The sequence below is a fragment of the Haemaphysalis longicornis genome, unplaced genomic scaffold (assembly GCF_048455015.1).
Source record: "Haemaphysalis longicornis isolate Haplotype H1 unplaced genomic scaffold, Haemaphysalis longicornis Haplotype H1 scaffold_1, whole genome shotgun sequence".
Taxonomy (NCBI): Eukaryota; Metazoa; Arthropoda; class Arachnida; order Ixodida; family Ixodidae; genus Haemaphysalis; species Haemaphysalis longicornis.
Window position 1 is genome coordinate 249104882 of NW_027526203.1, and position 13311 is coordinate 249118192.

General features: G+C 46.9%; 1 protein-coding gene across 1 annotated transcript in view; it reads right to left on the reverse strand.

Annotated features, from left to right (window-relative positions):
• LOC144143739 (uncharacterized) overlaps positions 1–10623 on the reverse strand; it is a 39148-nt gene extending 28525 nt beyond the window's left edge. The window contains exons 1-2 of the mRNA XM_077675470.1: positions 8784–10623; positions 1777–1987 (exon numbers count right to left, since the gene is read on the reverse strand). Coding sequence (XP_077531596.1) covers positions 1777–1987; positions 8784–8837 — 265 coding nt within the window. The 5' untranslated portion in view covers positions 8838–10623. The remainder of the gene's footprint in view (positions 1–1776; positions 1988–8783) is intronic.
• Positions 10624–13311: the final 2688 nt, after the last annotated feature.

The following is a 13311-nucleotide window of genomic DNA, read 5'->3' on the forward strand; positions in this document are numbered from 1 at the left end:
TTTACTATTTAGGCGACTTGCATACCCTTGTAGATTAGTTGATGAAAGTGCGAGGTAGAACCGTGAAGGCAGGAATACAAACGAAGCTGTACGGCGCCAACGACACGGAAAAAAGGCGGCACGAAGCAGTCGCCCGTCTGGGATCAGCTATCTCTCGTTTGTCACGTTTCTGTCGCGCCTCTCCATTTTCCTTCCTGTTGACCACTCTTCCTTTCCTGGGTCCCGTTTCCGTTCCTATCGTATACCGGCGCTGGAACAAGGATAACTACTTCCCCGCCAGGCGCCCAACGAGAGAAGCATCGACCACTCGATATAAGCTCATCCCAAACCCGAGAAGACGACTGGGATTTGTAGTTTGACACACACAGCGCGAAAGCGGAAGGAATAAGACTTCCACGAGGGAGCCTTCTTAGCCTTCTGCGAGAAAAGCAGAGTGAAACCCTAACGTTTTACTTGTTTCCTAACGAAGCTGACATCCTCGGACGTGCAGCGACGCGCCGATGACGGTGGAAATAAGGTCAGCACTGCCAGGGGGAAGAAACGGATTTCCACTTGTCAATGAAATAAAAAGCCCTAGCGAGACACCAAGCCAGCAAAATGGCTTTGAAATGTCAAGTACACCCCAAAGGGTTAATTTTTGAATACTCAGGCTTTCTTTCTTTTTTTTTTTTTATCGCCAAACGACTTACTATCAAGCTATGCAAACTGAAGGTTTCAGTCCAGCGTAGTGCCTAAAACGGTTGTCAATGTGTGCGGCAGCTTTAAAAAGCTTGGCAAGGACTCATCGAGACAGCTGCGAGACAGCCGCCTCTATTGGCTTGCACCGGGTCGCTAAAAAAAGACCAGCAACGCTGCAAGCAAAGGGGAAACGCGCACGCCGAAACTTAATGTCGTACACATGGTTCGTGTTTGGCTTGTCTGAACCGCGAATGAAGCGTGTGTGCTGCTCACAAGCAGGCTGCGACGTTGTGTTAAATTTTACTTGTCTTGAAATCATGAATTTGCTGCCGTAAGAAACAGCCGTCAGGTGTTCGCATCCCGGTTACTTACACCAGGTCTAAACAGCAATGTTCCCGAAGCCGAAGGCAACTTCCCGCTTGTTTAGATGCATAACTAGTCCAGTGAAATCGCAAGCGAACGAGAGAATTTGTGTCGGAGACTGTCATTCGAAACTGCGTTATAGAGCGGAGATAACGGCTGCATGCTTTGTCAGATAGCACAGCAGATAATGGCTCATCTGTTGTTTCTAAGGAAGTTTAACCTCTCTTCGGCACGCTGCATCAGGGGGCTTTCGGTTCAAGCGAAAAGCTCGCGGTGCGTCCTAAAAATACATTGGGCTTTCAATTTTTCACGCTGGTTTGCCAGAGTTTTCGGCGATTTGTTTTTTTTTTTTTTTTTCACATTCCGAGTTGTAACGTCGGTTGACTAATTAAGTGCACATATCCAGATTACGACTCACAGGGCCGCATGATTAGATATACATCCTCGTTAGATCCTCGTTACATATCGTTAGATATACATCCTACATGTAAGCGCTCGTCCTGTGCAGTTCTCTCCTTCGTCTTGTGTTTTTTGCGCTTCTTTTCCATCATGCCTCCCTTCAAACTCACCCATCTGTCGTTGCCCCTAGTATACATCGCCATTGCTACTATTGCAACATAATTTCCCCGAAAGGTACTACATATATGCAACCACCACGCCGCTCAGCTTCCTAACTTGGGCTGAATTCATACCATAGCACGCGCATGAGCTTTGGGCCGAAGAGCGAGTACTCACGCAAAAAGGACTCGAGGTCCCCCTTGAGGTTGGTGAGCGTCTGGCGGCTGCGGTCGAGCACGAGGCTCTTGTGGTCGTCGGAGTTTCCCCCGAGCAGCAGGTCCGCCTCGGAGGGCATCCATGCCGCCAGCACCACGCGCAGGAACGCGATCTCCTTGCTGGCCTCATACAGGCGGCCAGAGAGCAGGATGAGCGCCAGGAAGGAGAGACCCTGCGGAAGGAGGAGGGGCAAGTGGCATCATCTTGGTGCAGAGGTATATAGGGTGCAGTAGTTTTCACAGACCACCAAGCAGGCTGTAGTACAAGAGTGTGATGACCGCCGTGCGCTACCGCCATCATCAGCAACGCATCTGGCCATCCCCACTAAAACCACACCGGTGACTTTGCTCACCATCGCTTCGCCGGCATCACCATAATCGGTGCATCCGTTGGCCTCGGCTCACCGCTGGCCTCGGTTCGACATCGACGCCTCGATCCCGAATCATCCCCGATCCCCGACCGGCAAGTGCCGTCCCGCGATGCGCTTCGCAGTGACCGCATCATGGTACTCTACGACTTGGTGTTTTTTTTTTTTCTTTTGGTCAGGGATAAGTGATGTTGTCGGGCCATCGCCAGGAGGTGTCGGTGTCAAACCGGGGCCAGCGTGGAGCTGAAGTTGTACACAGACCGCGTACCGGTGGCAGTCGCTGGTGGCGCGTTCGACGTCCCATTGCTGTGCGCAGCCACGGGTGCCCCTCCCAGCTTAGCCGCGTCCTCGGGAATCGGTATAAGGTAACTGACCCACTCAACCAGCGGTAGCTCCCCCGATCAAGTGTCACCCGGTTGGTTGGTTGGTTGGACACTCGAATCAAGGCGCATACCCACGCGGGGGATCGGAAAGAAGCTGCCTGTAATGTTTAGGCTGTGACCCGGTTTATTTTAGAGCAACAAAGAATAAAGAGAAAAAGATTGAGACAAGAAAAAAGAAATCTTGGATCTCGTCCTCAGTGTGGGTTGGTTGGTTGGTATCCTCGAATCATGGCGCATACCCACGTAGGGCCAAGAAGCTTCTCGGAAGGGTTAGGCTGGCTGTAACCCGGTTTATTTTAGACAAAAAATAAAGATAGAGAAAAAGAAGGAGATAACGGAAAATCTCGGCATGTAACAGAAGACTCGGGGGAAAATTAGCCCAGCTTCACTTACTTAAGATCGCAAACGCTGACGTTAACAGCGAGGCTGCTCGCCGTTCCCTAATCACAAGCTTCATAGAACTTTTCAAAGTCAGCAGATCGATTCTCGTTTGCCCCGTTCGCGCGCCAACCCTTGCTGGCGCGCCCGATGGGCGAATTCTTTTTCCGGAGAGCGCGCGACTTTACCCATTTACCTAACGTTGGAGAAACGACCACCAAGCGCACTCTTCTTTATATGCACGCTCCTCCGAACCATCTTTTGGAAGCGCGCTTTACAATTGGGTGGCTCCTCCCCTTCTCACCTTGACTCCGTCCACCTGCTCTTGGCGCCCACTCTCCCTCTCCTCGATACGCTGCACCTGTGCTTGGCGCTTGCTCTCCCCATCGCCAGGCTATTCCCTCTCCGCATCACTGCGCCCGCGTTACCACGACTCGTCCTATAAACGCCTCGACCAAGAACAGCTTCATTGTTAAAATAATAACGAAGACGTAGCTGTCTAACAGGGTAGCCGACCTGTCGCCTAAACAAAGGGGTGAAATGCGACAACATCTCTTTGGAAAAAAGCCTAGGACCGAAGCCCCCATGGAAAAAACAACGGTATAGTGGATAACGGGAGAAAGCTGATTAAAAGTATATTCAAAGTGCGAGTGTTCGCATAGAGGAAATGCTGCGGCAATTTAGAAGGAAGTGTTCTAGAGTTTACGGAGCTAGGCGGAAACGACATTAAGGAGACGAAGCCTGACCATTGTTGTTAGATAAAAATTGAATTGGGGAATTCGACACCAAAATTTTGAGATTGTTACTTCGCCTTTACGAAGTTCACAAAATTTTGGCTTCTATAAACGAGAGGTGAATATAGTCGCAACAGGAACAAAGGGCCTCCTTCGATTATCTTGTGAAATATGAAGACGCCTGAACCTCGCCCCCAACAGAAAATTGTGAACTGGACAGCTCACGACGACTCACGACGTCAGGGCCACCAAGAGCCAAACAGGATAATTGATCTGTCATTTCATTTATCGGAGAATGGAAATATATTTTCCAGTTGTTAAATCGATACACACGGAGGAAGAAACTGAAAGTAAAACGACGTCCGCAAATCTATTCTGTAGTTTGTCAAGGGCCAAAATTATCGCCAATATTTCCACCTGAAAAAATACGGGTTTAACCACGCAGCCTAATTGAGAAGCACCAATAGAGGGACCGCTAGTCACCGTTTCAGCCACCTGGTCGACCACTGAGCGCGACTGCCTGGGATTCCGCGAACAACTCCCGTCTCGAACGCCCGCATGCCCCTTCTCGCGCCTCTCACTTGCTCTGCACCCCAGGCCCGCCGATTCACTGATGACGGTGATAGCGGACAAGCGATGGTGAACTCGGCGGTGCGGATTTTACTTTGATGGCCTGATGCATTGCTGATGATTGCGGTGACGCCCGCCACTCATCACAAAGAAAATACCTTTCGGGTTCAAAACTATGGGGCAAAATATTATTAAATTAATTTACAAACACAGTAAGCCCTCATTATAACGAAGTCTTAGGGACAGGGCACTGGCTTCGTTATAGGTGACGCTTCTGTAAAAGCGGAGGTGGTTTGCTATTAATGCACTGCAATTCGAATTAAGTAAGATTGCGAATGAAGGAATTTTTGTTATAATGAGGGTCTGCTATTCCAAGCGAGCAGAACCTCGTTGATACGTTTAAAAAAAACGCAAAAGAGAGAGAGAGAGAGAGAGAGAGAGAGAGAGAGAGAGAGAGAGAGAGAGAGAGAGAGAGAGAGAGAGAGAGAGAGAGAGAGAGAGAGAGAGACAAAACGTTTATTATGAAAAAAATAGGTGTCACGATTGTCTTAAGGGTGGTGCGCTCCTTCCAGGGCCTCAGACCCTTCTGCTCCTCTCCGGGCTCGAAGAATTAAGTCCTTCTGAATCCCGAAGTCAGAGCTGGCTACGTTTTAAACGCAAAGGAGAAACGTACAACCCGGGACAACGTGCCATCTAGTAAGAAATGTACTATGTGGAACTTTTAGTGCTCACAATTGAGAGCGTAGTAACTGGGAAATCGTATGAACCGAGAACGCGTCAACGGGGTCCACTGCATGTATTTGAACGATAAATGGGTACGCTATCGCATCTTTACAATTTTCTGCCTCCTTCCAAGCTGTCCGCTAGGAAGAAATCAGCAAGATTACCATTTTCTCTCCCGCTTTCGTTGCTAAAACCATCGCCGTCAAAAACGAAATGACTACAGCATCTGCTGCGTTTGAATGGAAACCAAATAATCTTTATATACCAGGCCCATCATTGAGCACGTACTATAGACATATATTTAGTCCGTCAACCGAAAGACCAGAAAAAATGGAACTTTTACCGACAATCTGCTCAATTCAATGTAGGGTAATTTCGAAAAAATGCTGAAGTCTGTATAGATAAGCGCTTTTTTTAATCCTAGGGCAGAATTTAAGTTGTGCTACGTATATAAAAGTACAAACCAGTCACACCCGCTAATAGAATAGTAGGAATCTGACCACCCACCGGCTCCAATCTGCCATTATTGTTTAGTATTGCTGAAAGCCATATTAGCCCGAATGGGCAAAAGAAGTAGGAATTCTAATAAAAATTCCGTTTTTACGCTAATGAAAGTAATTGCGCACCTTAAAACTTGCAGTCAAATATTGTGGATTAGCCTTCCCCTGCAATGGGTGTGTCATGTCATCAGTATGTGATATGGTAACGCCATTTTAAGCTGCATCATTTTGCTTCAAATACCTGATCTCGTAGCATTTCGACCACATCATTTTTTGCTGGCATCGCCTTTAAACTCGTAAGCATTCTTTGGTGAGTACCCCAGCAAAATCTACCGGTCACTCGAAAATGTGTGGCGCCTTATATCTGCAAAATAAAGGCATAATTGGTCCAGTTACACATGTACTCGTTATAATGGTATAAATGTAGACGATTGGTAGATTTAGAATCACCAAGGAATGATTGAAAAATGAGCACCTGTGACGCGATGCACTAGCAATGCATTAGTGTGCAGTACCAAAGCAGACTTTACAGAAACTCAGTGTAAGCGCTTTATATGCACACATGGTGTCTACGTGCTTTGATTAGAGGCTACTCAGATTGCCCCTGGTAAAATGTCTTCCCAAAAAAGAATTTTGTGTATATCCGACCTCCGTTGCATACGCTTACTCGGGGTTGTGTGACGGAGCTTAACGTCTTGCACTACAATGGACGGGCGCAAAGACGGCGGTCCGGAATGCTCATATGCAAGTTTCCTAGTATACCTTGATCCCATCACACACGACGCTATGTAGCAGCTTTTATTATTGCTTCGTTGTACACCTGTCTGGAGTAGCTTATAGATAACAACGTCGCCATATAGGGAGACAACGCGGCTGAGTTGGTACGTGGAGTTTTACACAACGCTCTAACCATGGCCTCAGGGTTGGAGATATTTGCGCTATCCCTGCCACCAGGCTGAACAGAAAACAAGGCATGGGCCGCAAAAAAAGGGTGACTGCGCGCGTTCCTTTGAAAGGCAGCACTCGGTGGCGCTGTGCCCGGTGGCAAAGATCTATCCCAGTCGTCGCGGCTAATCGTGTTAACGCGTGTTCGTACAATTTTGGGTGCAGGTACGACGCTAGAAGGACTTGGTAAACTTGTTACCGTATATCTCAAGCAAGCGGGACACTGTTCTCGATGGCCTTTCTCGATGACTTTTCGAAAAACACGTAGATTTGCCTTGTTTCCGTGGCACAAGCAAGCACAGGAGCACGTAAAATATTGGTCCGAGCTGAAGAAACTGAAGGAAAAGTCTTGATATTTGACAGTCTTGTTATCCGGCGCACAGTATCTATTTCTCTATTTTAGTACCTATTTGGAGCAAGCGATACTCAAGTATACTTGTGGTAAAATAGTGACATAAAATATCCTGTAATGACAAAATGGGAAAATGCAAAATTCTCTAACTATAGGAAATCTCGCCCTTACTTTATACCATAGGTATTGGATTACTTCAATGAAGTCCTTTCATTTCTAAAGGGGTCATGAAGACAAAATTCAAGTTTAGTTCATCCGAAAGATTGCGTCGTTAGAATATCACTGACACAACTTTTAGCGCAAATTTCAGGCAAATAAGCTCTAGAATTAGAAAAAAATAAAATGGCCACGCGAACCGCGAGCTCACTTCCAGCAACACAACCTATGATGTCATACGCACAGCTGTGCAATTGGCTGAGGCCGTCAAAATCAAAGGCAAGTAAGGCAGGGCTTACAAACTTGCAGAACGAGCTATTTTCGCTTAAATTTAATGCACGTTCTTTTTATACCAGTGAGAATGGCGGAGAAACGATGAAAGTTAGGAACACACACGTACACATAGGACCACCAGAGCGTGCTGCGTGCACTATGCCGGTTATAGCTGCACAGCCGTACAGCCCATTGAGATTACACGGGCCAACTGGCACAAGCTACATTGTCTTCTGTGACTCGGTCGAGCATACCCAAAGTTTCAGAAAACGATTACTATCAACCGTAACAAAAAGTAGCCCGGTACAAATCCTGTCAGAACCAAAGCGATTGCGGACAGTGGTCCTGGGAAGTATCGTGGCGCCATTTAGGAGGACGACCTTGGGTAAACGAGGCAACAAAACACGTTTGGCCATTCGCTGCAGACCGTATCCGCATTACTAACAGTCGTTTCAAGTACCTGCCCTGGATACACCATCGCTGATGTAACGAAGCAGACGATTTAGCTGGAGAATTGAAATTTTGCCTGAAATTGTTTGATTTCTCTGTAAAGAGAGCATAGTTTGCTGCCGGACAAGCTCTGGAGGAACTATAAAACACCAAATCTTTTGAATAAAACAAACTTGTATTTTGTCTTCATGGTACCTTTCAAATTGGCCATCCGCAAGAGAAACTGGACAAGGAAAATCAGCCCGTCGTTTCCCTACCAAATTCTTGCTCACTCAAACAACGGTGAGTTACGTCGCAGAGGCAGCTAGAATTGAATGTTAAGTAATGCATAAAATACACAAATCAGCACTGAAAACTACCGAGGCTTTCTCTAAAAGCTCTGCTGCCAGGCAAGTCGACCTTGTTATATTAATTGTATAAAAGAAGCCACTAGTACTGTTCCAGCTATGTCACGCAGAAGTCGTAAATTTAAACAGGTGACAGCAAGGTAATTACAACATTGTTAAAATACCTCTGGGCTTTCTTTTCTAAAACTCACCTGTGTCACCAATAACTGCGATAAAAGGGGAACATCGGGCTAATAACATGCAAACTGCATTCGTTTGAACTCGAAAAAAAAATGCAGCTTGCACTGTGTCACAATTCCGTAACGTTCAGCATTGCGTGATATCATTAGCCATGTCGAATTGCTGAATCAAACCTTAAGTATGACTTCGTTATTTGTCAGATGTTTCGCCTTGAACACGTGGATTGTTAATTAAGTAATTCAAGTGCAAACTTCAGATCTGTACTCCGACCGAAACGCTTCCAATCAACTAAGATAGAAAAGAATTGATGCGAAAATTAAGTTTAGCATGATGGGGATTGGTTTCAATACCGCATTTTGATCCCGCTTAGAAAAAAAGCCGCGGAAAAAGATGGCGACATAGGATAGAATAAACACCGCGTCGTCCCGTGTTTATTATATTGTCTGTCGCCATATTTTTCCTTGCTTTCTTTCCATATGGCCAAAAGGTTGCGCCATATTTGTGAAGATCTAAAAAAAGCGAATGCTTGAACAAAAGACACATGCACCTAGACCAGCATATTCTATCACAGAAGTAAAAGAAATAAAAACACCATCGGCATCTCTCTTACCAGTGGTACATAGAGGCAAGGCAACTGCTGCCCCGTCTGATCCGTGGAGTACATCTGCGTAGCGCGTCAAAGATTCTAGGACCTGTCAGGCACTCAGGGATCAGTCCTATTCGGTGAGGGGAGTAGTCTCTTCCGTGAGTCGAGATCCTTTGCTCAGCATCAGCGCCACAATTAGTTCAAAAAATGACGAAAGATTCCGTCGAAGCCATCCCCAAGATTTTGACAAGCAGATGAGGCCAGTGTCCTAAAATGCTGCCTCGCAGAAAAAAAAAAAAACGAACCCAAAAATGAAATAGGACCGAGAGTCAGTTGCGCGTCACGTATACGCCGATAGACGGAAAGGCTACTTCTTGAAGACAGACCACCGATGGGAGTTCATAAGCAATTGGGATGATTTTTTTCTAGCTCATCTGTTCTTTCTGGAATCCGTGGATCCTATTCTGATTGGAGAAATCACCGTCTCTTGTTACTGCAGCGTAGCACGACAATATGGATGTATTTTGGGCCGTAAGCGGCAATGACATGTCTCTCGCACAGTTGAAGGGAATCGTTCAGTACGTCCCCTACACATTCCGGAAGTTGCTAGATCGGAATTTTCCATGAACCAACATGATCGAGCCTTTTCGTGGATAAATTTTCATTAGCAGAATCCGTCGATTATCCGTAATGGCAGATATAGAATTATTTACAGAAACATTAACCTGGTATCGACAGCTGCATGTTTAGTTGCCCGGACTGTACCCTTTGATATATTCACCAATGATGTTTCCCTTCTATTCAGCTGCCTGTAATCTCTGGGAACAACACTTACATCACTCAAACATTATAAACATGAATGGCCACACAACGCTCATGTTGAAAATGGGACGTGTCCTACACATCTGCTCAACACTGCGACGGGATATTCTTCATGCGGTTTGTAAGTACCGCCATGGAGAAACCGTGGAGCATTAACTGGCTTTGCGAAAGCAATATCTGAATAAATATGGAAAAGCCATTAGGCTGTGGCATTAAACGTCTAGCTTTCACGGCTCGAGCGAACCAAGACAAAGGTTCAGAGGAAAAATTCTTAAGCTTATAAATTACAATCGACTTGTACAGAAACGATGGAGTGACGTTCGAACGTTCTAGAATAGCAAAGATTTCTAGAACATTTTAACGTTCAGCGTCGAGAAGCTTCCGGAGACGATACACATTCTTGAGGATGTTAGCAGCCTTGCGTAGAAAAAGACAAGCGTAACCGATCAAGTCATTACAAGGTCTCTCGTAACTCGGAAGGGCTGAAGTAGATTAGGTTTTCTGGGCATGCAGCCTATTTCGTCTAAGCGGAACCGATAGAGCGAGCCTTCCATAAAAATACCGATGATAGCTTCCAGAAGACCAGACAGCGACTCGCAGATAATACAGAAACTTTCGCAGGTAACCAATGAAGACAAAAGGCACAATCGATTAGCGAAGAGCTCGCGCCTAGCGTGCTCACAAATCTAGTGTCGTCATCGTCATTCAAAGCGCTGCTTAAGGCGACAATCTCAGTATGCTGAACACACAAGAAGCGTCACCACCGCGGAAACCCATCGGAGAACTTGGAAGGCACCCTATACAGGGCGTCGGTGCCACGGTTGTCTCAATGATGACATCTCAGCAGCCCGGAATAAATCACGTGGCAATCCTGGGCGAACAGCAGCACTCGTTGTTAACCGAATCACGCTTGGTCCCCCACGTCGTCTGCCGGAAGAGCGAGGCGATGTCGTACGTGCTCGGCTTCGCAGCTGGAGCTCCACGTTCACCGACTTATCCCAACGGACGCACGGGTAAGAACGCGGCCAGCAGGAGACCGAGACAAGACCTAGTGGTCCAAGACGCGCACTGCGTCAACAGCAGACTCAGCCAGCCGACGAGGGGGGAACAGGAATGAGGGCATTCCCGGAACCCTCCGAGCCGGGCACACGCGCCGACTCGCACAATCCGATCGAGACATCTGACCGGTTGCCCGGCCGTTCGACCTGAGCAAGCAGCGGCAGCCGCCGGTGCATGCATGCCGCCATGGCAGCCAGCGTTCACGCTGGAGGAGACCAGCCTACACAGCGCCCCTGAAAAATGGACCGGTCAGGCCCTTTTCCGGTCTACATCAACCCTGTTTTATTCCCTCGTGTAACGATCGACTGCACGCACCGTTTCGTAGGGGCGTTTTTTTTTTTTTTTTTTTTTTTTCCAGAGAATAAAGGGGGCTTTCATAAAGAAATGCCGACAGCTAAATGCAATGTCCGGGCCTCTTCGTCTATGAGGTGTTGCGTAAACGCACACTTCCGTCAATCGTCATGTGCACGGCTATGTGTGCGGAACGAGCGAACCGGTGGTGGAGGCCGGCCGGCAAGAAACTGCGTGCGCGGAGCTCTCTGCGTTTCCCCCGACTGCTGCTGCGGAGAGCGACATAAGGAAAAAGAACGAAGACATGGAGATGGGAGAGGGCCCTGTGCGGCGTGGATTCCTCGCGGCGTGAAGTTGGTTCTGCTGCAAGCACGGGAGGAGAAGGGGCTGACGCGTGTTGAATGTTCCCAGTGCTTGCCTCGCATTCAATAAAAAGTTTATTCTCTCTCGCCTTACGAAGAGATGCGGCACTGGAGCTAGGTTTCTTGACCCTCGGAGAACAAAGTTGGCCCAGCACAAATACAACGGCGTACCTGCTTGCCAAGACAAGAGGGTTAGCGTGTCAGTTGTGCCTGCCGGCCTAGCCGAATAGTGTAATTTCCCACATGACTTCGCGAATGTCGTGCAATTGTTTCAGTAAAAGCGTTCAGTTTGGCGACCTGCAATACCAAGCACAAATGGCGGCATGTTGGGGTAAATGTCTCATGAACCAAAACGAAAAAAAAAAAAAAGAAGTTGTGAATGAATTGTAAACGAAAAGAGCTACTGCTGCAGCTAATTCAACTGTATTTAGGATTTTGGCACCTCGAAGATGGCATAACCCCGACCTCGTTGCTCGCAAAGGGAACCGGGGGAAGAGCTAGTTATTTGATACAGGTGTGATATTAATCCGCCCGTTCATATGAGGTCAAGGAGGGACTCATTGGAAGAATTCCTTGTCCCTATTTTGGTTTCCGCTCAGTCGAGTCGAGGCAACATGAGGTTGTTCCGTCGGTCGGCCCTTACATTCTCAGGGGATTCGTATAAGAAAGCGACTCACAATTACCTGAAGTCACTCAGGCTATACAATGGCGGGAAGTAAAAAGTACCCTTGGGGTTGATATAGATAACTCCAGTCCAGCTGGGATAGGCCTTCTTTATGTACACGTACTGGGGGCATAACCAGAGAACGAGTAAAACGGCCTCCACCTTGAGCCAACCTAATATAGCCTAGAATACCTGCTTCTTCAGTGCTTAGTCGTCGAAATCTTCGGTCGCGCCAATAGAAATGCCCGTGACCCGTGAGCAAACGATTCGCGTTGCAGCACTTAGTCCTGCTCACCGCCGACATCGTGTTACATGAGCCCGTTGCCGGGACGATAGCGCTGCGCTACATCACCTTGGCAGAGTGCGTGTTTCGCAATATCTTACATCAACAACGGCCTACCTGATCTTACATATTTAAGCATAAAAGATCCGCCTGCCCCTTTCGTTTATGTGCCGGCACTTGGATTTCGTAAAGTGCGTACAACCCTGAAAGATCGTGAAGTGCAAAAGTCAGCGGGAATGCCGGTCTAATGCCGAAGGAAGTACGCAAGACAATGTAGCATCGGCGCCAGAAAACTGACCAAGCACTCCACGCGAGGCATTCGGACGATGTCTTCCGGTGGTCGGTTACGGCATTGCGTTGCGTTTCTGGCGGCCAACAATGCATTCAGGAATGTCGAAACACGACGATTCATGAGGCGTGTGTTATATCGACTATCGTTCGAAGGCGACCTCATCAGCACCAGAGACATGGTGTAAGATATGCTTTTTTATCTTACTTTTTTTTAATGTATATCTTACACTTTGGTCAGAGCTTGTCCATCTGGCAAAGCTAGCAGCCGTCTAGAATCATGAGACAGCAGTCAGAAGCTGTGTTCGGATCGTTTGTGAAAAGATAATCTCACTGATATTTATTTATTTATTTATTTATTTATTTATTTATTTATTTATTTATTTATTTATTTATTTATCCTCAGGACCCAAACAGCGTTACAGAAGAGGGGAGTGGATTACATCCTGTGTAACTGAAAAAGCAAAGCAGCAGCACAAATAAAATACAAGCTGAAAATAACAACGTAAACATAGGCATTCACACAACAGGTTGCCTACAGCAGACGGAAAGTAGTATCATCTGTTATCGCAGCAAAAGGTGAACCAATGCGGTTCCAACTAACGCAAGTGCTGGGGATAAACAAATCATGGAAATGCTTTGTATGGCAGGATAGGACGTTAACTTTGTACTGATGATCAATGCGTGTGCTGCAATGTAAGATGGCGAAGACAGTAACTGTTCTTCTAAAACGGGATTTTTGTGATATATATTGTGAAAAAGACACAACAGAAACAATTTCCT